The sequence below is a fragment of the Coregonus lavaretus genome (assembly GCF_964263955.1).
Source record: "Coregonus lavaretus genome assembly, chromosome: 14".
NCBI classification, from domain to species: domain Eukaryota; kingdom Metazoa; phylum Chordata; class Actinopteri; order Salmoniformes; family Salmonidae; genus Coregonus; species Coregonus lavaretus.
The window spans coordinates 35,827,424-35,854,064 of record NC_140001.1 but is presented as its reverse complement, the minus strand read 5'-3'; the positions used below and the strand labels follow the sequence as shown (position 1 = coordinate 35,854,064).

The following is a 26,641-nucleotide window of genomic DNA, read 5'->3' as shown; positions in this document are numbered from 1 at the left end:
GAACAATTACTATGTACCAAAAGGTGTTAAGACCATATAATACTCACAATCAAATTAATTTAGAAGAAACAGACATTACTACATGATCAATGTAGAGACACTGTAGGCTCCCCAGCTTTGCTCTACCACAGATAGTGAAAACTGTGTCTAGGGAGAGATAATACTACAGGATGGTCAAAGAGCCGCTAAAGAGAATGGAAATTCCCATAACATCAATCTTCACAGCATCACACTGAATGACTCAATACACTACTCTTCAGGGTACTGCTTTCCTCAAACTGTGAGCAACTAAAACATTGAATTGGAGACCAGCTTTCCCTTACATTTACCACACTGTAGTCGTCGAACGCATCTGCATCAAATCAACAGTAGATGGAGACATCGACACAGCTTTTATCAAGAAACGCCCAAAATATTTCCTTTATGTAGAGTTGACAAGAAAGCAATATGAAATCAAACTAAGCGTCATTATTATTTATATTATCTAAAACATAACATAATGAACACGATGGAGCTTCAGCTCATTTTGGGACATAATATCCGCTGCGTTACCATTTGCTCCATGGGAAAGATTTATCCACCATCTTGTCACGGAGGGCATTGAGAAGAGGACACTACTGGTTGTTCTTCCCTTGTGTTTAGTATGTTTCTTCACCATGAACCATAATGACTTTCTTCATTCCACATCCAGCACATTACTCTCAAGAACAGTAGGCCGCTCTCCACTCAATGTCACAGAAAATCTAACCAAATGGGGGCACCACACACCCAAGGTACTGGTGGCTGTCTTCTTGGAGCTAAACCAATAAATACTGTCGGCCTATATCCCTTTTGAATCAGACTTTGGTTTTGCAGAATATGTACATTGAGTGTACAAAACATTAGGAACACCTGCTCTTTCCATGACAAACTGACCAGGTGAATCCAGGTAAAAGCTATTATCCCTTATTGAAGTCACTTGTAAATCCACTTCAAATCAGTGTAGATGAAGGGGAGGTGACAGGTTAAAGAAGGATTTTTAAACCTTGAGACAACAAAGACATGGATAGAACGCGGTATGGCAGTAGGTGCCAGGCGCACCGGTTTGAGTGTGTCAAGAACTGCAACACTGCTGGGTTTTTCACGCTCAACAGTTTCCCGTGTGTATCAACAATGGTCCACCACCCAAAGGACATCCAGCCAACTTGACAACTGTGGGAAGCATTGGAGTCAACATTGGCCTGCATCCCTGTGGAACGCTTTCAACTCCTTGTAGAGTCCATGCCCCGACGAATTGAGGCTGTTTTGAAGGCAAAAGGGAGTGCAACTCAATATTAGGAAGGTGTTCCTAACGTTATGTACACACAGTGTATATATTATCCCCCCCCCCCCCCCCCCCCCGACCTCAGTTAAACACACTGGTAGTAACTGTTGGTTGTTGACAGCCTGCAAACAACACCAACTATCAAAACACTATCCAAAACACATAAAACTACAAAAACAAATCACCATCCATTGATACATCACATCAATGATCGCAGCAAACTAGGATAAATTCATTTTTTTTTCTCCATTCTTTGACAAATCATTTGGAAATTCTAGGCAGTTTCTCAAGGATTGACTAAAGGTTGTCAAATGAAATCCTGTTTAACCTAACTTTAAAATATAGGAGCAACACGTTGACCCAAAGCAGCATAAATAGCATTCAGTGATTTCTAGGTTTTTACCAAAGAAATTGGACAAAAGAACAAAACTAAAAAACTGTTTTACTATAAACTAATCTTCTGCAATGGTGTCAAATCTTTCCCTTCATTACTTTCTCTCCATTTAATACACATCATAATATTCTTTAAATGGACAAACATGTATGTGAGCACACATACTGTAGATATCTGTAGATTCAGTCAACTTTCCTTTGCAAAACACATAAAAGAACAATAGAAAAACTTGAATTGACAAATTTTACTAGCTTCCTCGATCAACTCAAATTTACAAAATGGTCTTTATCTTTGACATTTACCATAGTTATATGCTTATTTGAACATCTTAGAAATGTATGCTTTCATTAAAATTGTAGCATTACATAATATATCTAATATAATTAATTTAATAAATAAAATAGGTTTTAGTTTTTTTCATGGTTGTGCTCGGTGGTGGCTGAAACCATTCTCCCAGTGCGGTGGTGTCTTTCCTACCTACATGTCCTGTGCTTGTCCAACTGTATAGGCCAGCAGGGTGCAGAGTCACAATAGGACAGAGAGGGAGATAGATAGATAAGATAGATAAGATAGATAAGATAGATAAGATAGAGATAGAGAGAGATAGATAGAGAGAGAGAGAGAGAAAGAAGATATAAAGATCGTTTTGGTGTATGAGACAGGGCCATGGCCTGGTGGGGGGTCAATCTCCAGGCCTAGCCTGTGCCGTTCTTGGGGGCGTTTGGGTTGACCGGCTGCTGGCCATCCTTGCGTGGGGGCATCCTCTCGTTGACTTTGTCCAGGCTCTGTGCCTCCGCAAAGTCCTTGATCTTCCTCGTGGGAGAGAAGCCTTGAATAGCTGGAAGGAAGAAAAGAGATGGACAATTAGAAATCAAAGGAAACAATGCTTTGAATGCTTCAACTTGAAATGTTTGGGAAAAACAGTTAGCCATCTCTTTTAAGGATCTGCAATAAGGATCTTCAGGTAAAAACTGCAAAATTAACCCATTTGTTTTGCCTTTATTGTGTCAAATTGTACACTACCTTTCGAAAGTTTGGGGTCACTTCGAAATGTCCTTGTTTTCGAAAGAAAAGCAATTTTTTTGTCCATTAAAATAACACCAAATTCATCAGAAATACAGTGTAGACATCGTTAATGTTGTAAATGGCTATTGTAGCTGGAAACGTCTGATTTTTAATGGAATATCTACATAGGCGTACAGAGGCCCATTATCAGCAACCATCAGTCCTGTGTTCCAATGGCACATTGTGTTTACTAATGCAAGTTTATCATTTTAAAAGGCTAATTGCTCATTAGAAAACCCTTTTGCAATTAACATCAACAGTGAAGAGGCGACTCCGGGATGCTGATCTTCTAGGCAGAGTTGCATAGAAAAAGCAATTTCTCAGACTGGCCAATAAAAATAAAAGATTAAGATGGGCAAAAGAACACAGACACCAGACTTTTTCCTTTGCAACTCTGCCTAGGTCAGCATCCCGGAGTCGCCTCTTCACTGTTGACGTCGAGACTGGTGTTTTGCGGGTACTATTTAATGAAGCTGCCAGTTGAGGACCTGTGAGGCGTCTGTTTCTCAAACTAGACACCAATTTATTTGTCCTCTTGCTCAGTTGTGCACCGGGACCTCCCACTCCTCTTTCTATTCTGGTTAGAGCCAGTTTGCATGGAATAGCTTTCATTTCTAAGAACAAGAATAGACTGACGAGTTTCAGAAGAAAGTTATTTGTTTCTGGCCATTTTGATCCTGTAATCAAACCCACATTTGCTGATGCTCCAGATACTCAACTAGTCTCAAGAAGGCCAGTTGTATTGCTTCTTTAATCAGCACAACAGTTTTCAGCTGTACTAACATAATTGCAAAAGGGTTTTCTAATGATCAATTAGCCTTTTAAAATGATAAACTTGGATTAGCAAACACAACGCGCCATTGGAACACAGGACTGATGGTTGCTGATAATGGGCCTCTGTACGCCTATGTAGATATCCCATTAAAAATCAGCAGTTTCCAGCTACAATAGCCATTTACAACATTAACAATGTCTACACTGTATTTCTGATCAATTTGATGTTATTTGAATGGACAAAAAACATGCTTTTCTTTCGAAAACAAGGACATTTCTAAGTGACCCCAAACTTTTGAACGGTAGTGTGTCTTTAGTAAACTCCAGGTTCTTATGCTTACAAATGCAGGTAATAGCTGACAGTCCTTAAACAAACAGTACAGTCATACAACAGATGTACGTACGGTGAATACACAGAAACACAGCAAGTCCTAGTACTGTTGGCAATACCACTGAACAAGCTACAGTACAACACCTCACAGTGAATATGGGACTTACTGTAAAATTCCAAGTGCCAAGTAAAAACCACAAAGAAAACATGGGCAAATGTGAGATATACTGTAAGTAACTATTCAACTAAAAAATCAATAACGCAAACATTTAGAATAAGAGCAAAATATGGACGTTTTACAGTTGATAATAGGATAATGTGATCAACGAAACTGCACTCATAGAAAACAGATCTGCAATTTTAAATAACATATAAAGTTAGTTGGTTTGTTAATGAGAAATGTATCATTGCAAAGCAAACATTAGGTGTACTTAAAGGTGCACTATGCAGAAATTTAAAATTGCAAAAATTCTAATAGTTGCCTAATTTCAGTTTGTGACAAAACAAGCAAGTATATTGTAGATAATCATTGTACCATCTAAACTGTTGTGCAATATCTCTTCCATAACCAAAAATATAGTATTTTCAGCTGATTTATAAAACCGAAAGTAAAACACGCAAAAAACTCATCTGGAAGCCTAGATATAGCGCACATAGAACAGATCTATCGCTTCTTAGACTTGCTTTCAATGAGAATGACAGATCCATAACTCTGATTTCTATGTGAATTTGGTCAGGTTGCCCAAAAAGTTACATATTGCAGCTTTAATAGGTGGCTATAAAACAGGGGTGTCTCCAATCCGGCCTGCAGGTGGTTTGAGTAAAAAATAACTAATCTAAACTGTGTAGAAATTATAATTGACCTACATTCATAAATTTTCTTGAACGTGTCCAGCTCGCTAATAATCACCTAAATGAAAGTCAGACAGTCAGGGAGCATCAGAAATTCTAAAATCCATGGCTAGATGACTATCTTTAGCAAATTTGGACAGCGAGGAAATAACACATTTTCAGTGTGGCCCCTCAGAACCTCGTTGAAGATCGAATACGGGCCCCGGGCCAAAATTAGTTTGACACCCCTGCTATAAAACATGCTCTGATATCAACAAAATATCATATTAGGACAGAAACCAAACTACCTATTACTACTCCAAATGTGCATGCGATCAAAGTGCTAAAACAGTAACATGCCAACAGAAGCAGACAGTGACAGAGTAGCAACAGCCAAGCAGCGTAACAGGATTAGACTCTGAAAATATCCCTGGATAGCCAGGAGGAGGAGGGAGGTCCTCCCTAGGCTAGCAGAGTCTTAGCTGGCTTTGCTCAGGGACGAGCTGCATGCAGCAGTGGCAATGAACCTAGCTATCTCGGCTCTCACCCATATGACCTCTGCCTATAGCTGTTTGTCAACAGTATCAGTATCTATATCTGTAGCCTATCTGTGAAGACTGTGATTAGGCTTTGCCCCTATGTTATCATGGTCAACATTGTGTAATTCCCCTAGGACCAAGGAATAATGTCACTATACGGTGCATGTTGAGGTTTAAGCTAAAGTCCTTCCTGCCAAATGGAGTGCCCACTGCTTGGGTATTTGAGTCCTATCATGTATGTACACTAGTAGCAGGCACTGGTAATGCAAGAGCAGCAATTTTGTGAAGTACACCAATCCATGACAAAATTCACAAATCAAACACACACAGTGAATGTACAACAACAATAACAAAAGGAACATTTAAAAAGAGACAACAGGAGTGCATAAAAAATGAAAGGAGGGGCCCTCCTTTCATTGGAATGGTTAAAAGTAACAACACACTGAGGGAGGGATCCGGGGACCGCTTGCGTACCTTTTGCCTCCGCTGCCTCAGCGGCGGCTATGTAAATGTGAGTAGTGGTGAGAAGGAGAAAAGCGAGTCATCAATGCAGAGAACCAGAGATCATCAATCACAGAACAGACAGTCCGAATCATCCAACCAACCAATCATAGATGAGATCCCCCATTGTCAGAGATCCCCCATTACCATCATCACAATCAGAGAAAACACAGGCAGGCAGGAGAAAAACAGCCCTGACAGACAGAGGACAGGAATAATTATAATGATAATAATATAGAATTAGGGGGTGCTTACAGTGCATTCGGAAAGTATTCAAACCCCTTGACTTTTTCCACATTATGTTACATTACAGCCTTATTATACAATAGATATGGATTAAATAGTTTCCCCCCCTCATCATCTACACATAATACCCCATAATGACAAAGCAAAAAGTGTTAATTTAATTTAATGAAATATCACATTTACATGAGTATTCAGACCCTTCACTCAGTACTTTATTGAAGCACCTTTGGAAGCGATTACAGCCTCGAGTCTTCTTGGGTATGACGCTACAAGCTTGGCACACCTGTATTTCGGGTGTTTCTCCCATTCTTCTCTGCAGATCCTCTCAAGCTCTGTCAGCTTGGATGGGGAGCGTTGCGGCACAGCTAATTTCAGGTCTCTACAGAGATGTTCGATCAGGTTCAAGTCCGGACTCTGGCTGGGCCACTCAAGGACATTCAGAGACATGTCCCAAAGTCACTACTGCATTGTCTTGGCTGTGTGCTTTGGGTCGTGGTCCTGTTGGTAGGTGAACCTTCGCCTGAGGTCCTGAGCGCTCTGGAGCAGGTTTTCATCAAAGATCTCTCTGTACTTTGCTCCGTTCATCTTTGCCTCGATCCTGACTAGTCTCTCAGTCCCTGCCGTTGAAACACATCCCCACAGCATGATGCTGCCACCACCATGCTTCACCGTAGGGATGGTGCCAGGTTTCCTAAAGATGTGATGCTTGGCATTCAGGCCAAATAGTTCAATCTTGGTTTCATCAGACCAGAGAATCTTGTTTCTCATGGTCTGAGAGTCTTTAGGTGCCTTTTGGCAAACTCCAAGCGGGCTGTCATGTGCCTTTTACTGAGGAGTAGCTTCCATCTGGCCACTCTACCATAAAGGCCTGATTGGTGGAGTGCTGGAGAGATGGTTGTCCTTCTGGAAGGTTCTCAATCTGTTTTCAGTGTGATAAAATCGTCTGCATCCCTAATGGCACTTTATTCCCTTAGGAATTCCCTAGGAATAGAGTATTATTTGGGACACAACCAGAGTGAGAGAGGCCTGCTGGAGACCTTAAGATGGTGCTTGCTGGTGTTAAAGGGTCATTAGGGCTTAGATGTGGACGGAGAGATGAGGGGGATTTTGCTGAGCAGTGAGCACACACACACATGCTTCTTATATAGGGTTATTCTGGATCTTGTTATGGGAACATAATCGAATGATGAAGTCTGCTGGGAGGAGAAGGGAACTGATTTCCTGTGAAGTCAATAAAGGCACCTCACTACGTCTCACAACATTGTCATAATGAAGTCTGCTTAGGCTCAGTTTTCAAAGGAACACACATGTGATGATGACAGCTTTAATCTTTCTATTCGACTTGTTCTTAATGAGGTGCTTTGTTACTGGTGTCACTCACAGAATAACTCTGGTGGTGAATCTAGCTATAAGACCATCTTTCATTTGTTATAGTCATACAGGCGGCAGGTAGCCTAGCGGTTAGAGTGTTGGGCCAGTAACCGAAAAGTCGCTGGTTCTAATACCCAAATACCTTGCTCAAGGGCACATCGACCGTTATATATATATATATTTTTTTATATTCACCATATAAAAATATATATATAACGGTCGATGTGCCCTTGAGCAAGGCATTTTTCTATGCACCTATCCGGTGTATGTGATAATAAAACATCTTAGAAGGAGTGGAATAGAAATAGCTAGGGTAAGGCATTTCCCTTCTTAGTTTGGCATGGCAGGTTTTTAAAGAGCACTGACACTGCAGTCAAAACTGGACAGCATCCCCCTAAATGTCACTAGAGCACTGTTAGGAAGCAGTGAAGAGAAACAACAAACAGGGGATGTAATGAACCAGAACACACATCTGACTTGAGGGGCTGACAGACACAGGGTGTGTCCCCTAAATGGCACCCTACTCTATATATAGTGCAATACTTCTGACCATTGCCTATAGGGCTCTGGTCAAATGTAGTGCACTCTATTGCGAATAGGATGCCATTTCGGACAGAAACCACATGACATGACCTTTACCAGAATGACTGTCTGTTTATTTTGGGACGCAGTAACAGACACTTGCCCTATAGGCAATGGTCAAAAGTATTGCACTATATATAGAGTAGGGTGACGTAGTTCCTCTATGCCAAAAGAGTCCATCTTTGAAACCAGTCTCTGTGTTGCCTCGGGTCGGGTTTTCGAGGCTACTGCCCAAAGGGGACGGCTGGCTTGACACAGAGCCCCAGACAGACAAAGGTTGCGTCCCATATGTAGGCTTCAGTGGCAGTGATAGTTTCCATCTCAACTGTATAATGGAAAACGGAAAGCAGAAGAGCAGGGTCTATGATGTTTTCTTGATAATGAAATGTAAAAACTGAAAAACATTTAGTGAAGCGTACATCCTTCAGTTTACCGTGTGGTTGGGGAAAGCCTGTGTTGTTAGTCCAGGGAGAACGGCAGTGTTAATGGCACCCCAGGGACCTCTGTGATGGTAGGGCATGGGGAATGGGTGGAGAGGGGGGCATCAAAGAGAGAGAGAAAGATGGAGACAGCAGGGTGAGGGAGGAGAGGGGAGTTTGAGGGGGTGAGGAGGGGGAGAGAGACACGTACCGGTATGCAAGGTCTCTTTGCCCCCTGACAACACTCCTAGAGGCAGCGACCCAGTGGGGGTCAGTCCTTTGAGTGTCAGCACACTCTCACTCTCCTCCCTGAAGAAAGAAAGAGAGAAGGTGAGAGAGACACAAACACCTTAGAGATCTAACAAAGCTTTCAGTAACTACATATGTTAAAACAGCTCCTGTAGCATCCCATGATATCTCTGTATATGGGCCACCGTGAAAAAGAGACTGCTCTATATAGAAATAGGCCTACATTGAGAACACACTTGAATTATAGGATCTCTGTGCTGAGCTACATCTCCCTTTCCCCATTGCATTTGTGTGGCAGGCTAATAACCACAGCATTAATCTGGAATCATGTCTAATGTCATTATGCAGCCTCACCGTGTGCTGCATCGTGACTCACGGTTGCCTGCTCATGAATCCTTATGGAAAAGCAGCACTGTGTTTTCAAAGACGACTTCACTGTGCACTTTCAAACTGACTTCACTCATTTCATAAACTAGACTCACTTTAGTGTCAATTAAAAATAGAGACTCTATTCCCATCCCCCTCTGCTCCATTCACTCCAAGTCTGACTTTCCCTTTTCAGTATGGTTTGGTCCAAAACGGCAACCTATTCCCTATAGTGACAACTTTTGACCAGAGCCATATGCCCCTCGGGAACCATTGGGCTCCCGAGTGGCGCAGTGGTCTAAGGCACTGCATCTCAGTGCTTGAGGCGTCACTACAGACCCCCTGGTTCGATTCCAGGCTGTATCACAACCGGCCACAACCGGCCATATGGAGTCCCATAGGGCGGCGCACAATTGGCCCAGTGTCTTCCGGGTTTGGCCAGTGTAGGCCGTCATTGTAAATAAGAATTTGTTCTTAACTGACTTGCCAAGTTAAATAAAGGTAAAATAAATAAATAAATAAATAAATATAAGGAATAGTGTGCCATTTGGGTCAGCCTTTATGCTGTCATGTGGGAGAGAGCGAAAGGCTTTTTCACCTGAGAACAGAGAAGACTCTGGCCATCTTCCCGATGGCTCGGATCTTGTTCCGGATCACCTCCTTGCGCACTGCTGGGATTCCACCGTCTTCTCATAAAATAAAACAATAAAATATTCTAAGCATTTGGTTGGGCATTATAATGCTTTCTACTGCTTGAAATAGTCCGAAAACATCATAGAGGAGAGGAAGGAGAAAAAATGAGATAAGGGAACAGAGGGAAGAAAGGAGAGTAAAGAGGAGAAAAGGAGGGAAGCAGAGGGGAGTAAAGGAGAGGAGCGGAGTAAAGGAGAGGAGCGGAGTAAAGGAGAGGAGCGGAGTAAAGGAGAGGAGCGGAGTAAAGGAGAGGAGCGGAGTAAAGGAGAGGAGCGTACAGTGGAATGTCGAGTTGAGCGCCGTCAGATCTCTAGGGAGTCCTGAGATCTTCTAGATCATGAGAGAGACTGTCTGTGTGTGTGTGTCTGACAGAGCTGTTATGTCATGCTGTGGATAAACCAGCTTTAATGAAAAATGAAGCTACCAGCTTTACCTTCTTAACACTAGTGATAATGTGGAGTGGGGGGGGGGGGGGGGGGGGCACGGGGGTGTTAATGTGCCTCATTCAATCCTGGCTGTTCGTCTTACCTTCACACAGGTCGTCTCCTTCTGACATGAGTTCATCATCCGAGCATATGTTCAGCACATTCACCAGCATCTCTGTCACTGTGGGGAGAAGAGAGGTACCACCACAACTCAGGTAGCACCACCACCATTTTTGGGTGCAGACTATTGTTTTTTTTGTGGTTGCATTTTTAACACCAAAACACACCCGTCTCTTGCTACAATGTTCCAATGCTCATTCCTGGCATTCTACTGGCACGTTCTTCACTCTGACATAACACTGATATGGACGGGGAGCACATACATACCTTTTTCTCCAACAAAGGGCAGAGACCAGGTGAAGACGTCCATGAAGTTGGGCAGCCAGTAGGGGTGGGGGGAGCAGTTAAACTGCCGAATGTTCATCACATTGTTTTCATACTTTAATACAGCAGCTGGAAGTTGGAGAACAAAAGAATGATCAAGTTAGTATCACTGGCAAAAATACTAGCCAATTGTTGTCATATTTTGGGGACAGCCCAAGTGGACCTGGAGGGGCAGAAAGGCCAGACACAGAAGGGACAGGAATGTCAATCACAGATTTCTGAAACCTGACCTGTGGGTGTATGCCAGCCAGCAGACAAAACAGCTTTAGACCCATTTCCCGGCCCCGTCATGAAAAGTTGCACGTGCATGTGCAAAGTTTGTTCACATGGAAGTGGATACGATCACATGCAACTTCAAATGCAGTTCATGCAAGTTAACAAACACGTAATCAGATGGTTATCATCTACAGTGAGGGAAAAAAGTATTTGATCCCCTGCTGATTTTGTATGTTTGCCCACTGACAAAGAAATTATCAATCTATATTTTTAATGGTATGTTTATTTGAACAGTGAGAGACAGAATAACAACAAAAAAATCCAGAAAAACACATGTCAAAAATGTTATAAATTGATTTGCATTTTAAATGAGGGAAATAAGTATTTCACCCCCTCTCAATCAGAAAGATTTCTGGCTCCCAGGTGTCTTTTACACAGGTAACGAGCTGAGATTAGGAGCACACTCTTAAAGGGAGTGCTCCTAATCTCAGCTTGTTACCTGTATAAAAGACACCTGTCCACAGAAGCAATCAATCAATCAGATTCCAAACTCTCCACCATGGCCAAGACCAAAGAGCTCTCCAAGGATCAGGGACAATATTGTAGCCCTACACAAGGCTGGAATGGGCTACAAGACCATCTCCAAGCAGCTTGGTGAGAAGGTGACAACAGTTGGTGCGATTATTTGCAAATGGAAGAAACACAAAAGAACTGTCAATCTCCCTCGGCCTGGGGCTCCATGCAAGATCTCACCTCGTGGAGTTGCAATGATCATGAGAACGGTGAGGAATCAGCCCAGAACTACACGGGAGGATCTTGTCAATGATCTCAAGGCAGCTGGGACCATAGTCACCAAGAAAACAATTGGTAACACACTACGCCGTGAAGGACAGAAATCCTGCAGAGCTCAAGAAAGCACATATACATGCCCGTCTGAAGTTTGCCAATGAACATCTGAATGATTCAGAGGAGAACTGGGTGAAAGTGTTGTGGTCAGATGAGACCAAAATGGAGCTCTTTGGCATCAACTCAACTCGCCATGTTTGGAGGAGGAGGAATGCTGCCTATGACCCCAAGAACACCATCCCCACTGTCAAACATGGAGGTGGAAACATTATGCTTTGGGGGTGTTTTTCTGCTAAGGGGACAGGACAACTTCACCGCATCAAAGGGACGATGGACGGGGCCATGTACTGTCAAATCTTGGGTGAGAACCTCCTTCCATCAGCCAGGGCATTGAAAATGGGTCGTGGATGGGTATTCCAGCATGACAATGACCCAAAACACACGGCCAAGGCAACAAAGGAGTGGCTCAAGAAGAAGCACATTAAGGTCATGGAGTGGCCTAGCCAGTCTCCAGACCTTAATCCCATAGAAAATCTGTGGAGGGAGCTGAAGGTTTGAGTTGCCAAACGTCAGCCTCGAAACCTTAATGACTTGGAGAAGATCTGCAAAGAGGAGTGGGACAAAATCCCTCCTGAGATGTGTGCAAACCTGGTGGCCAACTACAAGAAACATCTGACTTCTGTGATTGCCAAAAAGGGTTTTGCCACCAAGTACTAAGTCATGTTTTTGCAGAGGGGTCAAATACTTATTTCCCTCATTAAAATGCAAATCAATTAATAACATTTTTGACATGCGTTTCTCTGGATTTTTTTGTTGTTATTCTGTCTCTCACTGTTCAAATAAACCTACCATTAAAATTATAGACTGATCATTTCTTTGTCAGTGGGCAAAAGTACAAAATCAGCAGGGGATCAAATACTTTTTTCCCTCACTGTACAACATCGCAGATCTCTTCAAAAGGGTTAATTACCTAGCAAGCCAGCAACACAAGGTAAAATATCTCAAATAGAGATAGATAAAGCCAGAAGAAGAATATACTTGTTGAACATAGCTATAGCCACCAGTCTTGAGTGTTTTCATTGTCTTCACTCACTCACAAGAAGTTTGTCAGGGTCCCGACATCAGAGATTTTTGATGTAGGGATGCGCACATCACTCGAACGTGACGTTTGATGGTAAACAGAAATTGGCTCTATACAACAGCACAAAGGCACGTACTACACTATGGATAAAACACATCACGGTCATGATATAAAGAGTACACAAACCTTTGTTGTTGTATACATCTAGGTAATTTGGTGCTGAGAAGATTGTAATTAATGAAGGAAAGCCTGTAGTCTGGCTTTTTCTGTACATCCGGTACCTGGGACGAGACACAAAATTACTTTAGTTTGAGAAAAAAAAATTGTGAAGAGAGAGCAAAACAATTTTTTTTGTAAGGCCATACAAATGTAATGCACTGTACAACAGATTCCCCCGCTTCACATTTCTCAAAATAGTAAAAAAAGATATACAATAATTGAGCGATTCATTTAATTAATATGAATCGATTATTTTAAACAATCCTTTTTGAGAAATCGAATGATTCGCTTTGCCATTGTAGTAGTTAGGGTTCTGTTCAATCGCGGTGAATCGAATCATGGGAATCTAATAATAATTTGCGAATCGCAAACAGTGAAAGGAAAACATGTTAGCTGTAGCCTTATAGATTGTTGTCGCTGCAAAACTTATTTTGTAGAAACTTTAAATTGATTTGGACATGCAATGTATGGAACATTGCACCAACTAGAAGTCAGCCTGAGGTAAACACTTCTAAAGGTATGATACAGTATATATACGGCCCTATAAAATCTGCGATTTTGAAAAGCATGCCAAAAGAGTAGTTTCTAAAGGTTATCCTTAAAAAAACAATTAAATGTTGAATGCAAAGTAGGCCTACCTTACAGAATGATATCATTATGATTTGTATCAATCGGGTGCGAATTTGTTTAACAAACTCTGCCATCATGTTACAGAAACACAGCTAGCCTGAATTTCTGCTAATAGTAACACAATGGTCTCTTGCTAGGTGGCAGTTAAATTAAAGGGGTACTATAGAATAGGTACATTTCCTGAAGAAAATGAGTGTGCTTGCTTCAGCCATATTATTTGTATGGTAGTGGGAGATGTGTTAAATTTAGAATTCAAGCTAAATAGTTCAAGCAGAAACTGAAGCAGTTCAGTAAAGTATAGTAAGAATAGGTCTGATTACTTTAGTAGACTGCTATCATCAGCACATCAATTATTAAATATGGTAGATCTATGCATCTGTGACTAAAACTCAGCTGGGTTAGTGGATGTAGTGGGGTACCCTGACTGGGACTCAAACCCTTGTCCCTGTGACTGTCATTCCAAAACCATTATACTGTCATGATCCTCGCTATATGAGCAACGTTACAATTCCCACCAAGAGGCTTTACCCTCTGGCCTTTCACGCCAGCGACACGGTTTCGATTCCCTGCCCCGCCATTTGTTACATTTGTGCCAAAAGTGGGAAGGCGGCTGTGAGGGCATCGGAACGCATTGCCAGGATGTACTAGGGTGCTGAGTAGTCGAAGCGCGGGGACGTGCCTTCCCGTTCGGAAAAAGGGCAGTGTTGCTATATGAGCCACTTTACAATTCCTACCAAGTAGATTTACCCTATTGGTGCGATGTGTAGGGTGTTTGCCTTTCACGCCAGCAACCCCAGGTTCTATTTCCTGCCTCGCCGTTCACTACAATACCAAAATGCTAAAATCTCTTGATGAGGTCGCTAAGTGCATTACTAAGGTTGTTTAATATTATTACAAGGGGTACTTGCTCGCCTCACAAAAAAATAAAAAATAATCTGTTATACAGTTAATTAAATGTATATGGTAAATGACTCTGTAAACAGTGAAACTTACCCTGCATCCTGTGCTTCGTGTGCTCTTATTACCGACAACAAGTTATTATTGATCAAAAAGTCACATACTGCCGGGTAACTGCAAGGCAAGAGAGAGAGAAAAAAACAGCCTATTAGAACAGCCAGAGGAGTGAGGTTAAAGCTTGTAAAAAAAATCTCGACCTCAGAGTCAGTCTGGCAACCATGCAGTGTGAGATATGACGGAAATTCTTTGAGGAACAGCGTGTTGCCATCAGAAGCATTTTCTGGCTGTTCTTTACTTTTGGAAATACATTTTGAATCCCTGTCAGTCTCTTGCTCTCTGGCCTGGGAGGTAGGGAGGGTTTAATTGAACCACTGAGGCCAGAGCAGAACAATGCCAGGGAGGGCTGTGGTATTTATGGACTCTTATAGCTGCTCCAGAGGCAGCCAGGAGGCCAGTAGGCCATGGCCATAGCCACAGGAGAGCAGACTTGGTGTGAATCCCAAATGGCACCCTATTCCCTAAACAGTGCACTACCTTGACCAGAGCGCTATGGGCCACAGCCGAAGGTAGTGCACTATATAGGCAATTTGGTGCCATTTGGGAAGTAGCCCATCTATGTGGCTGCTGGCTGCCTGGCTTTTACTTGGGTCTCTACAATGACCCCGCCAGCCTACTCCACCTCTTCCCTCCTCTCATCAAAGACTGCTCGGGCAATTAGCGGGCCACCTGCATTTGGTTAGCGTGGCACAAACCCATGCCATCTGGAAAAGTCAACAGTGGAAAGAGATATACAGTGCATTCAGACCCCTTCACTTTTTCCACATTTTGTTACATTACAGTCTTATTCAGAAATGGATTAAATAAATAAAAAATCCTCATCAATCTACACACAATACCCCATAATGACAAAGCAAAAACAGGTTTTGAGATGATTTTTTTTTACATAAGTATTCAGACCCTTTCCTATGAGACTCGAAATTGAGCTCAGGTGCATCCTGTTTCCATTGATCATCCTTGAGATGTTTCTACAACTTGATTGGAGTCCACCTGTGGTAAATTCAATTGGTTGGACATGATTTGGAAAGGCACACACACCTGTCTATATAAGGTTTCACACTTGACAGTGCATGTCAAAGCAAAAACCAAGCCTTGAGGTCGAGGGAATTGTCTATAGAGCTCCGAGACAGGATTGTGTCGAGGCACAGATCTGGGGAATGGTACAAAAACATATCTGCAGCATTGAAGGTCCCCAAGAACACAGTGGCCTCTATCATTCTTTAATGGAAGAAGTTTGGAACCACCAAGACTCTTCCTAGAGCTGGCCACCTGGCGATACTGAGCGATCGGGGAGAAGGGCCAAAAGGCACCTAAAGGATCAAAAACAAGATTCTCTGGTCTGATGAAACCAAGATTGAACTCTTTAGCCTGAATGCCAAGAGTCACGTCTGGAGGAAACCAGGCACCGCTCATCACCTGGCAAATACCAACCCTACTTTGAAGCATGGTGGTGGTTGCATCATGCTGTGGGGATGTTTTACAGCGGCAGGGACTGGGAGACTAGTCAGGATGGAGGGAAAGATTAACAGAGCAAAGTACAGAGAGATCCTTGATGAAAACCTGCTCCAGAGCGCTCAGGACCTCAGACTGGGGCGAAGGTTCACCTTCCAACAGAACAACAACCCTAAGTACAGAGCCAAGACAACGCAGGAGTGGCTTCAGGACAAGTCTCAATGTCCTTGAGTGGCCCAGCCAGACCCCGGACTTGAACCCGACCGAACATCTCTGGAGAGACCTGAAAATAGCTGTGCAGCGACGCTCCCCATCCAACCTGACAGAGCTTGAGAGGATCTGCAGAGAAGAATGGGAAAAACTACCCAAATACAGGTTTGCCAAGCTTGTACATTTACATTTTAGTCATTTAGCAGACGCTCTTATCCAGAGCGACTTACAGTTAGTGAATGCATACATGTTTTATTTTTTTTATTTTTTTATACTGGCCCCCCGTGGTAAACGAACCCACATCCCTGCCGTCCAAACCCTCCCCATACCTTGGACGATGCTGGACCAATTGTGCGCCGCCCATGGGTCTCCCGGTCGCGGCCGGCTGCGACAGAGCCTGGACTCGAACCAGGATCTCTAGTGGCACAGCTAGCACTGCGATGCAGTGCCTTAGACCACTGCGCCACTAGCGTTATACCCAAGAAGACTCAAGGCTGTAATCGCTGCCAAAGGTGCTTCAACAAAGTACTGAGTAAAGGGTCTGAATACTTATGTAAATGTAATCAGTTTTTTATTTCTTATACATTAGCAAACATTTCTAAAAACCTGTTTTTGCTTTGTCATTATGGGGTATTGTGTGTAGATTTATGCGGAAAATGTTATTTTTTAAAATCAATTTTAGAGTAAGGCTGTAACGTAGCAAAATGTGGAAAAGGTCAAGGGGTCCGAATACTTTCCGAATGCACTGTAGGCTAGTACAGCTGGGGAGACAATGCACTGGCACTTTCTAGGGACAATCCCTTATAGTCCACTCCCAAACTGGACAGTGCAGGGGCCTATAGTGCAACACACTAAAACAAAGATCTATCCCTGGTGGGTCTCCAGTAGCTCTTCAAGTAGCAAACAGTATTATTTGACCTTATTGGCCAGTATTATTGGCCATATAACTACCTAAAACCTTGATATGGAGCAGGTAGCATACCTGAAAAAGTAGGAGCAGCCTCGCACAGAGTTGTGGTTGAAGTGTTCTGCTGTCTTCTCACTGCCGTAGTCCTCTCCTGGGTCAGCCCAGATCAGGTCACACATAGGGCCGAACGCTGGAGGCTCCTTAAACCTGTCTAACTGTGGAGCGCACAAACACACGCACAGCACCGTGAGCCACAGAAAGTTGATTGATCACAGATTTTAAAAAGATCTCCCAAATTCATCCAAATGTGGACTCCAAACACCACTTCCTAATCAGGTGCCAGGTGGACTTACTTTCCTAATGTCGTCTAGGCAGTTGATTTCTGGGGAGAGACCGCCGTGTACACACAGGAACTGTTGGTTGAGGAGAGCAGCGAGGGGCAGGCAGTCAAAGGCTTCCATGCAGGCATCATACACGCGCTCTGAGTACTTGATCTTACCTAAACATGGAAAACAAAAGATATGGTTCACTATTGCTTTCAGAGAGCATCTACTAGCGCTAGCTAAACACTTGATTAAATGAGGCAGTATCACATTAATTGTAACTAAGGTCAAGCTAAGCTTGGCTATATGCAAGGTTTTTTCTGCATAAGTGAAAGTTTAACAAATAAAAAATAAAAAATGAAATACAATTTCGGGATGGAAAAACACTTTCAGTGTAAACTTTAACAACTAAAACCATTTATGTAGAAAAAATAATGGACCTATATACACAGTGTATAAAACATTAGGAACACCATCCTAATATTAAGATGCACCCCCTTCTGCCCTATGAACAGCCTCAATTCGTCGAGCATGGACTCTACAAGGTGTCGAAAGTGTTCCACAGGGACTCCAATGCTTCCCCCAGTTGTGTCAAGTTGGCTGGATGTTCTTTGAGTGGTGGACCATTCTTTATTACACCCAGGAAACTGTTGAGCGTGAAAAACACAGCAGCGCTGCAGTTCTTGACACACTCAAACCGGTGCACCTGAATTCAGGAGTACTGATTTTGTTATGTTTAAGAATAGAATTGCAGAAAAAAATAGCTTTAAAACTGCACATTTTCTCTCAGCTCCATGGCAAAATGTGTAGAATTGCAGAAAGTTTGCTTTAAAAACACCAAAACTCTCTCCACCGCCAAGATGGGGGCCTCAAAAATTGGGGCCCATTGCCCCCGCCCACCAGCTAAGCCCATTTTTGATCCAGAAAAACCCTGCAAGCCAAAAGAACTGCTATGGAATCATCTCAATTAGCTACAGCCTGGGTTTTCAGAGGGTGTTGTTGTTTTGGTGTGGCCTTTAGTAGCAACAGCATGCCCATAGCGGCTCCCACATACAGTGGAGAAAAAAAGAAAATCCAGAAAATCACATTGTAGGATTTTTTATGAATTTATTTGCAAATTATGGTGGAAAATAAGTATTTGGTCAATAACAAAAGTTTCTCAATACTTTGTTATATACCCTTTGTTGGCAATGACACAGGTCAAACGTTTTCTGTAAGTCTTCACAAGGTTTTCACACACTGTTGCTGGTATTTTGGCCCATTCCTCCATGCAGATCTCCTCTAGAGCAGTGATGTTTTGGGGCTGTCGCTGGGCAACACGGACTTTCAACTCCCTCCAAAGATTTTCTATGGGGTTGAGATCTGGAGACTGGCTAGGCCACTCCAGGACCTTGAAATGCTTCTTACGAAGCCACTCCTTCGTTGCCCGTGCGGTGTGTTTGGGATCATTGTCATGCTGAAAGACCCAGCCACGTTTCATCTTCAATGCCCTTGCTGATGGAAGGAGGTTTTCACTCAAAATCTCACGATACATGGCCCCATTCATTCTTTCCTTTACACGGATCAGTCGTCCTGGTCCCTTTGCAGAAAAACAGCCCCAAAGCATGATGTTTCGACCCCCATGCTTCACAGTAGGTATGGTGTTCTTTGGATGCAACTCAGCATTCTTTGTCCTCCAAACACGACAAGTTGAGTTTTTACCAAAAAGTTATATTTTGGTTTCATCTGACCATATGACATTCTCCCAATCCTCTTCTGGATCATCCAAATGCACTCTAGCAAACTTCAGACGGGCCTGGACATGTACTGGCTTAAGCAGGGGGACACGTCTGGCACTGCAGGATTTGAGTCCCTGGCGGCGTAGTGTGTTACTGATGGTAGGCTTTGTTACTTTGGTCCCAGCTCTCTGCAGGTCATTCACTAGGTCCCCCCGTGTGGTTCTGGGATTTTTGCTTACCGTTCTTGTGATCATTTTGACCCCACGGGGTGAGATCTTGCGTGGAGCCCCAGATCGAGGGAGATTATCAGTGGTCTTGTATGTCTTCCATTTCCTAATAATTGCTCCCACAGTTGATTTCTTCAAACCAAGCTGCTTACCAGCCTGGTGCAGGTCTACAATTTTGTTTCTGGTGTCCTTTGACAGCTCTTTGGTCTTGGCCATAGTGGAGTTTGGAGTGTGACCGTTTGAGGTTGTGGACAGGTGTCTTTTATACTGATAACAAGTTCAAACAGGTGCCATTAATACAGGTAACGAGTGGAGGACAGAGGAGCCTCTTAACGAAGAAGTTACAGGTCTGTGAGAGCCAGAAATCTTGCTTGTTTGTAGGTGACCAAATACTTATTTTCCACCATAATTTGCAAATAAATTCATTAAAAATCCTACAATGTGATTTTCTGGATTTATTTTTCTCAATTTGTCTGTCATAGTTGACGTGTACCTATTATGAAAATTACAGGCCTCTCTCATCTTTTTAAGTGGGAGAACTTGCACAATTGGTGGCTGACTAAATACTTTTTTCCCCCACTGTATGTCATTTGGGCCTGGTAACCTATATATTTTCAACCAGTACCTCCGCGGTTACTAGCTACTCCGCAGCGGATGTTGTCCTCCTAGGTGATTGCTTAAGCTTCTTTACTTCAGGCCTAATAGACAACTTTCATCAGATTGAGTGTAACTTGTCTTTCACAACACTGACCAGATGAAAGCCCCACCCGTGATAAGTTCAGGCCCCAAAACCACAGTCTGTCTTGGAGCATGGATTGTCCGCACCATGTTTGAAACTTCAAAAGACAAGATAATCCATCCACCTGACAGGTGTGGCATATCAAGAAACGGATTAAACATGGACATTACACAGGTGCACCTTGTGCTGGGGACAATAAAAGGCCACTCTAAAATGTGCAGTTTTGACACACAACACAATGCCACAGATGCCTCAAGTTTTGAAGGAGCGTGCAATTGGCATGCTGACTGCAGGAATGTTCACCAGAGCTGTTGCCATGAGAATTGAATGTTCATTTATCTACCATAAGTCCCCTCCAATGTCGTTTTAGAGAATTTGGCAGTACGTCCAACTCGCCTCACAACCACAGACCACGTGTAACCACGCCAGCCAAGGACCTCCACATCTGGCTTCTTCACCTGTGGGATCGTCCGAGACCAGTCACCCGGACAGCTGATGAAACGGAGCTGTATTTCTGTCTGTAATAAAGCCCTTTTGTGGGGAAAAACATATTCTGATTGGCTGGGCCTGGCTCCCAAGTTGGTGGGTCTATGCCCTCCCATGCCCACCCATGGCTGCGCCCCTGCCCAGTCATGTGAAATCCATAGATTAGGGCCTAATTTACACTGCTCAAAAAAATAAAGGGAACACTTAAACAACACAATGTAACTCCTAGTCAATCACACTTCTGTGAAATCAAACTGTCCACTTAGGAAGCAACACTGATTGACAATAAATTGCACATGCTGTTGTGCAAATGGAATAGACAACAGGTGGAAATTATAGGCAATTAGCAAGACACCCCCAATAAAGGACTGGTTTTGCAGGTGGTGACCACAGACCACTTCTCAGTTCCTATGCTTCCTGGCTGATGTTTTGGTCACTTTTGAATGCTGGCGGTGCTTTCACTCTAGTGGTAGCATGAGACGGAGTCTACAACCCACACAAGTGGCTCAGGTAGTGCAGCTCATCCAGAATGGCACATCAATGCGAGCTGTGGCAAGAAGGTTTGCTGTGTCTGTCAGCGTAGTGTCCAGAGCATGAAGGCGCTACCAGGAGACAGGCCAGTACATCAGGAGACGTGGAGGAGGCCGTAGGAGGGCAACAACCCAGCAGCAGGACCGCTACCTCCGCCTTTGTGCAAGGAGGAGCAGGAGGAGCACTGCCAGAGCCCTGCAAAATGACCTCCAGCAGGACACAAATGTGCATGTGTCTTCTCAAACGGTCAGAAACAGACTCCATGAGGGTGGTATGAGGGCCCGACGTCCACAGGTGGGGGTTGTGCTTACAGCCCAACACCGTGCAGGACGTTTGGCATTTGCCAGAGAACACCAAGATTGGCAAATTCGCCACTGGCGCCCTGTGCTCTTCACAGATGAAAGCAGGTTCACACTGAGCACATGTGACAGACGTGACAGAGTCTGGAGACGCCGTGGAGAACGTTCTGCTGCCTGCAACATCCTCCAGCATGACCTGTTTGGCGGTGGGTCAGTCATGGTGTGGCGTGGCATTTCTTTGGGGGGCCGCACAGCCCTCCATGTGCTCGCCAGAGGTAGCCTGACTGCCATTAGGTACCGAGATGAGATCCTTAGACCCCTTGTGAGACCATATGCTGGTGCGGTTGGCCCTGGGTTCCTCCTAATGCAAGAAAATGCTAGACCTCATGTGGCTGGAGTGTGTCAGCAGTTCCTGCAAGAGGAAGGCATTGATGCTATGGACTGGCCCGCCTGTTCCCCAGACCTGAATCCAATTGAGCACATTTGGGACATCATGTCTCGCTCCATCCACCAACGCCACGTTGCACCACAGACTGTCCAGGAGTTGGCGGATGCTTTAGTCCAGGTCTGGGAGGAGATCCCTCAGGAGACCATCCGCCACCTCATCAGGAGCATGCCCAGGCGTTGTAGGGAGGTCATACAGGCACGTGGAGGCCACACACACTACTGAGCCTAATTTTGACTTGTTTTAAGGACATTACACCAAAGTTGGATCAGCCTGTAGTGTGGTTTTCCACTTTAATTTTGAGGGTGACTCCAAATCCAGACCTCCATGGGTTGATACATTTGATTTCCATTGATAATTTGTGTGATTTTGTGAAAGATTTCATTCATTCAGATCTAGGATGTGTTATTTTAGTGTTCCCGTTATTTTGAGCAGTGTATTTATTTCAATTGATTGATTTCCTTATATGAATTGTACCTCAGTAAAATCATTTATATTATATTTTTGTTCAGTATTGATGAGAGAAGGCTGGCCTAAGATAAACTGCTGAGCGCAGAATCACCCAGGCTGATTGAGTGAGCACAGCAAGAATACAAGACCATGGACAAAGAAAAAAAAGAGTGCTCGAAGGGATAAGAGAGCGTTTGTCCAGGAATTGGCCAGTGAGGCAGAACAAGCTGCAGCAAGAGGAGAATTAAACACTGTATGCAAGATCACAAGACAGCTCTCTGGCCAAGTTAGCAACCACACAATGCCAGTCAAAGACAAGGTAAAATGTTAACAACATAAGAGGAACAAACTGCAAGATGGGTCCAGCAGTTTGAAGAGGTCCTCAACTGGCCAAAGCCTAATGATCCAGCAGACCCACCACCCTCGGGTGAGATTGATGGTATTGACACTGGCCCACCAGTTGACGCAGAGGTCCAAGCAGCCATCAAGGCTATGAAGAGTGGCAAAGCACCAGGGATTGACTCTCAGCAGGCTGAGCTACTTAAAGCTGATGTCAACACAGCTACCAAGGTTCTGACTGATCTCTTTAGCAAGATCTGGGAGCACGATGTCATACCACAAGACTGGAGAAAAGGCCTTATCGTCAAACTGCCAAAGAAAGGAAACCTCAGCGAATGTGACAACTGGCGAGTTATAACACTCCTCTACACCCCCAGCAAAATCTTTTGCAGGATACTCCTCAAAAGGAGTGACACTGCAGTCGATAAACTCAGACAAGAACAAGCAGGATTTGCAAAGGAAGAGGATGCATCAACCAGATCTTTCCCTGCACAACATCATCGAGCACTGCCTCGAGTGGAATGCACCCCTCTACATCAACTTTATTAATTTCAAGAAGGCATTCGATAGTGTTCACCGTGAGAGCTTATGGAGGATCCTTGGAGCCTACGGAAAACCACCCAAGATTGTCAACCTCATTGGGAATTTCTATGAACACTTTGAATATAGCATCTTTCTTGATAGTTCCCTCACAGAGTAATTTCAAGATAAGTCTGGTGTATGACAAGGCTGCATCCTCTCTCCAGTTATTTTTCTTGTTACCATGGACTGTGTAATGCATCAAACAACATCTGACCATGCCCGAGGAATCCAGTGGACCCTCTTCTCCCATCAGAAGGACCTCAACTTTGCTGATGATCTGGTCTCTATATCATCCTCCAGGAGAAGTCAGACTCAGCATGTATGCTAAACAGACTGTTCTCCATATCAACATTCAGAAGACCCAAGCCATGTGCATTAATACACCACCAACACCTCCAATGACCATCGATGGAGAGGCACTTGAATATCTTGAGAACATCACCTACCTTGGAAGCCTAATCAGCAGCGACAATACTGCACATTTTAGAGTGGCCTTTTATTGTCCCCAGCACAAGGTGCACCTGTGTAATGATCATGCTGTTTAATCAGCTTCTTGATATGCCACACCTGTCAGGTGGATGGATTATCTTGGCAAAGGAGATATTCTCACTAACAGGGATGTAAACAGATTTGTGCACAACATTTGAGAGAAATAAGCCTTTTGTGCATATGGAAAATTTATTTTATTCAGCTCATGAAACATGGGACCAACACTTTCCATGTTGCATTTATATTTTAGTTCAGTATAAAATGCTTAGTGCTTAGTCCTTCAGAGCTCAAGGAAAGCAAGATAATCTGTGAGTCCCTGGGGTGAGGTAGGGAAGGGAGAGAGCACCGCACCACACTCCTTTTGGCCTTCAGGGTTTGAAATCAGTTAGTATGGAACTCATGCTTCCTGATTTGGTTAAAATGTTCAGAGGCCTTTCTAGCAACACATAAGTTAATTTATAAGTCTTGCAATAGCCTTACACAAACCCAAAGGCCGAAGAACCAACCAAAACAAAAACAGTCAAACAGCAAGCCTCTTTGAAATACTAGGGCTAGGCAATAGCCTAGCTAATTTAATCTACAGCTAAAGATGTGGCCGATCAAGTAAAAAACCCATTTATCTGCCCAAGGTGCATAAGGACCCAGAGCTAAACTGTTGTCAGTTACATGAACTCCTGGCTGCGTAAGAAGGAGAGATAATAAGGTCCTGACAGATGGGATGGACCAGGGTGGATCAGTGCTCAACGGTTAGGCTCAACGGTTAGGCTCAGTCTGCGTCCCAAACGGTACCCTATTCCCTTTATAGTGGCCTACTTTTGACCAGGACCCATAGGGCTCTGGTCAAAAGTAGTGCACTATGTAAGTAATAGGATGCCATTTAGGACACACCCTGTGTCTTAGACCTGTCGATTCTCAAAACGCCTGAGAAACATACAGGCACACACACTCTCTGGTGGTGTTCCGGGTCATCTTTTTCAGATTATCAGATCTCACAACACCTGGAGAAATGTTTTAGCGTCGCAGGAACCACATTAACATGACATAGAAATCTTAGAAGATGTGCAGGGTGACTGCTAAAAGACGACCTGGAACACCACCTAAATCTAAAGCAGGAGGGGAGCAGTCTATTTTTACACTTTGTTTACTTTCATCCTGAAGAAAAGAGCAACACTTATCAGTTGTGCCATCTGCTGCTTATGCTAATTGCCTCGGTCAGCCTAGCGCTTCTCAATTAGTTTAAATGCATGCTAATGCATGCATTCATTATAAACAAATTAGACTGAAGCATCTTTCTTTCCAATAGGTTCTTTCCATTCAAATGCTGTTTGGCAATGTTGCTGCTGTCTCTCCTGTCGTGCCAAAGTAAGGTTTGTTTCTTTGTCGATATTTGCATACTAATGCCTCACACCTGTGCTGCCACTTGAATGCACAGTGGTAAGTGTTCACACACACATACCCATACCCATGCACAAACACACACACCTCGTGGGTGTGTCAGCTCTCTTTAATTGTGTGTAACTGTCTGAATAACATCATCAGCATGGCTGGCTGCTCTCCATGCCTCAGCAGCTCATCGTCTATCTGCACCATGAAGAGGAGAGGTGGTCTCTATGCATGATGGATAAAGACATCTGAATGATGAGACGTTACTATTGGGAACCATGACTGACAGGCTTCCTGATCCTGATGTGTCACAGCAGAGGGAGGCTGTTCAATCAGGGAGAGACAGCCACCGGGCACAGGCAGGGAGGGGTCTGTCTGTCTGTCTCTTTGTGCCTGTGTGTGTGTGTGTGTGTGACTCCGTCTCTATCGGAGTGACTCCGTCTCTGTCTTGAGTGTCTGTTTATCTCTTGGTTTGTCTCTGTCTGTCACTGAACGGTTGCCAAGCTCATCAGCCACAAATACTACTGCTCTATAATAAGAGCATCAATAAGCCACAGAGCTAGGTGGAAGAATGTCCCCTTCAAGTATGTACTTTATGTCTGTTTGCAGAGTAGTGCCTGCTTCTCTAGGTTGCAGAGGGCTTTTGATTTCTAAGTAGTACCCTACGGTGTTGCATCACATTAGGCTTGCCCTCATTGGCGTGACATGCCATGCTGCAGGGACAGTATACTTACATTCCTGTTTGAAGGTGAAGTACTCTGTGAGGTGCCGGCACTCGTGGTTCCCTCGCAGGAGGAAGAGTGTGGTCGGGTGATTGATCTTGAGTGACCAGAGGTACAGCACACACTGTGAGAGGAGAGAGAGAGAGAGTGAGTGAGGGACACAGGGCAACCACGGCACGAAAGTCAAGCACACAACCCCAACATAGATCCTCAATGATCAACATTCATTATAAATCACAAATCTCTATAAAAAAATAAACGTTTACATTCTGTTGAGGCTGAGAAGGTCAAAAACCACTAAATGATAGAAGAACTACAGGACCAGGCCCCCCAAATTGTAAGGATGAGGAGAATTGTCAACTGCAACCGGTGGGTTAAAACAGTCCCAGCCAAAGGTTTGCCTACACCTCTTCAACCAACCAGATGGCCTGTGTACACTGCAAAAATAAAAACTATGAAACAGCGCATTAAAACTGGGGCCGTATGCACAATTGGTCGTAAGTGCTGAGAATAAAGACTTTACTCCTACTCTTATGGGTAAAAATAAAAATGAAACATTAAGCCTCTTTAGTCATAAGAGTCCCATCTAGGCAACAGATACTGTATTTAGGACACCTCATGAGCTGTCCTAACCAGTTAAGAGTTACTGTACCAGCCGGTGTCTTGATAATAGAAAAATGCAGCGAGTCAGTGGTTCTTGTGCCATATGCAATTGCTTTGGAGTTGTTAAAGGGCCAATTTAGCCATATATATCTCAATATCAAATCATTTCTGGGTAACAATTAAGTACCTTACTGTTA

The 26,641-nt window shown here is 43.6% G+C and overlaps 1 protein-coding gene across 2 annotated transcripts in view; it reads right to left on the bottom strand.

The window, feature by feature from the left end:
- Positions 1–2,115: 2,115 nt before the first annotated feature.
- The window catches only part of LOC311141731 (serine/threonine-protein phosphatase 2B catalytic subunit gamma isoform-like), a 65,883-nt gene continuing 41,357 nt past the window's right edge, over positions 2,116–26,641 (bottom strand). The window contains exons 4-13 of one of the 2 annotated variants that reach the window (XM_084177162.1): positions 25,854–25,965; positions 17,462–17,607; positions 17,184–17,323; positions 14,519–14,596; positions 12,863–12,957; positions 10,477–10,602; positions 10,193–10,270; positions 9,570–9,660; positions 8,568–8,665; positions 2,116–2,535 (exon numbers count right to left, since the gene is read on the bottom strand). In XM_084177162.1, the coding sequence (XP_084033288.1) occupies positions 2,393–2,535; positions 8,568–8,665; positions 9,570–9,660; positions 10,193–10,270; positions 10,477–10,602; positions 12,863–12,957; positions 14,519–14,596; positions 17,184–17,323; positions 17,462–17,607; positions 25,854–25,965 (1,107 nt within the window). In that variant the 3' untranslated portion in view covers positions 2,116–2,392. The remainder of the gene's footprint in view (positions 2,536–8,567; positions 8,666–9,569; positions 9,661–10,192; positions 10,271–10,476; positions 10,603–12,862; positions 12,958–14,518; positions 14,597–17,183; positions 17,324–17,461; positions 17,608–25,853; positions 25,966–26,641) is intronic. The other variant, XM_084177163.1, reaches the window with a different exon arrangement.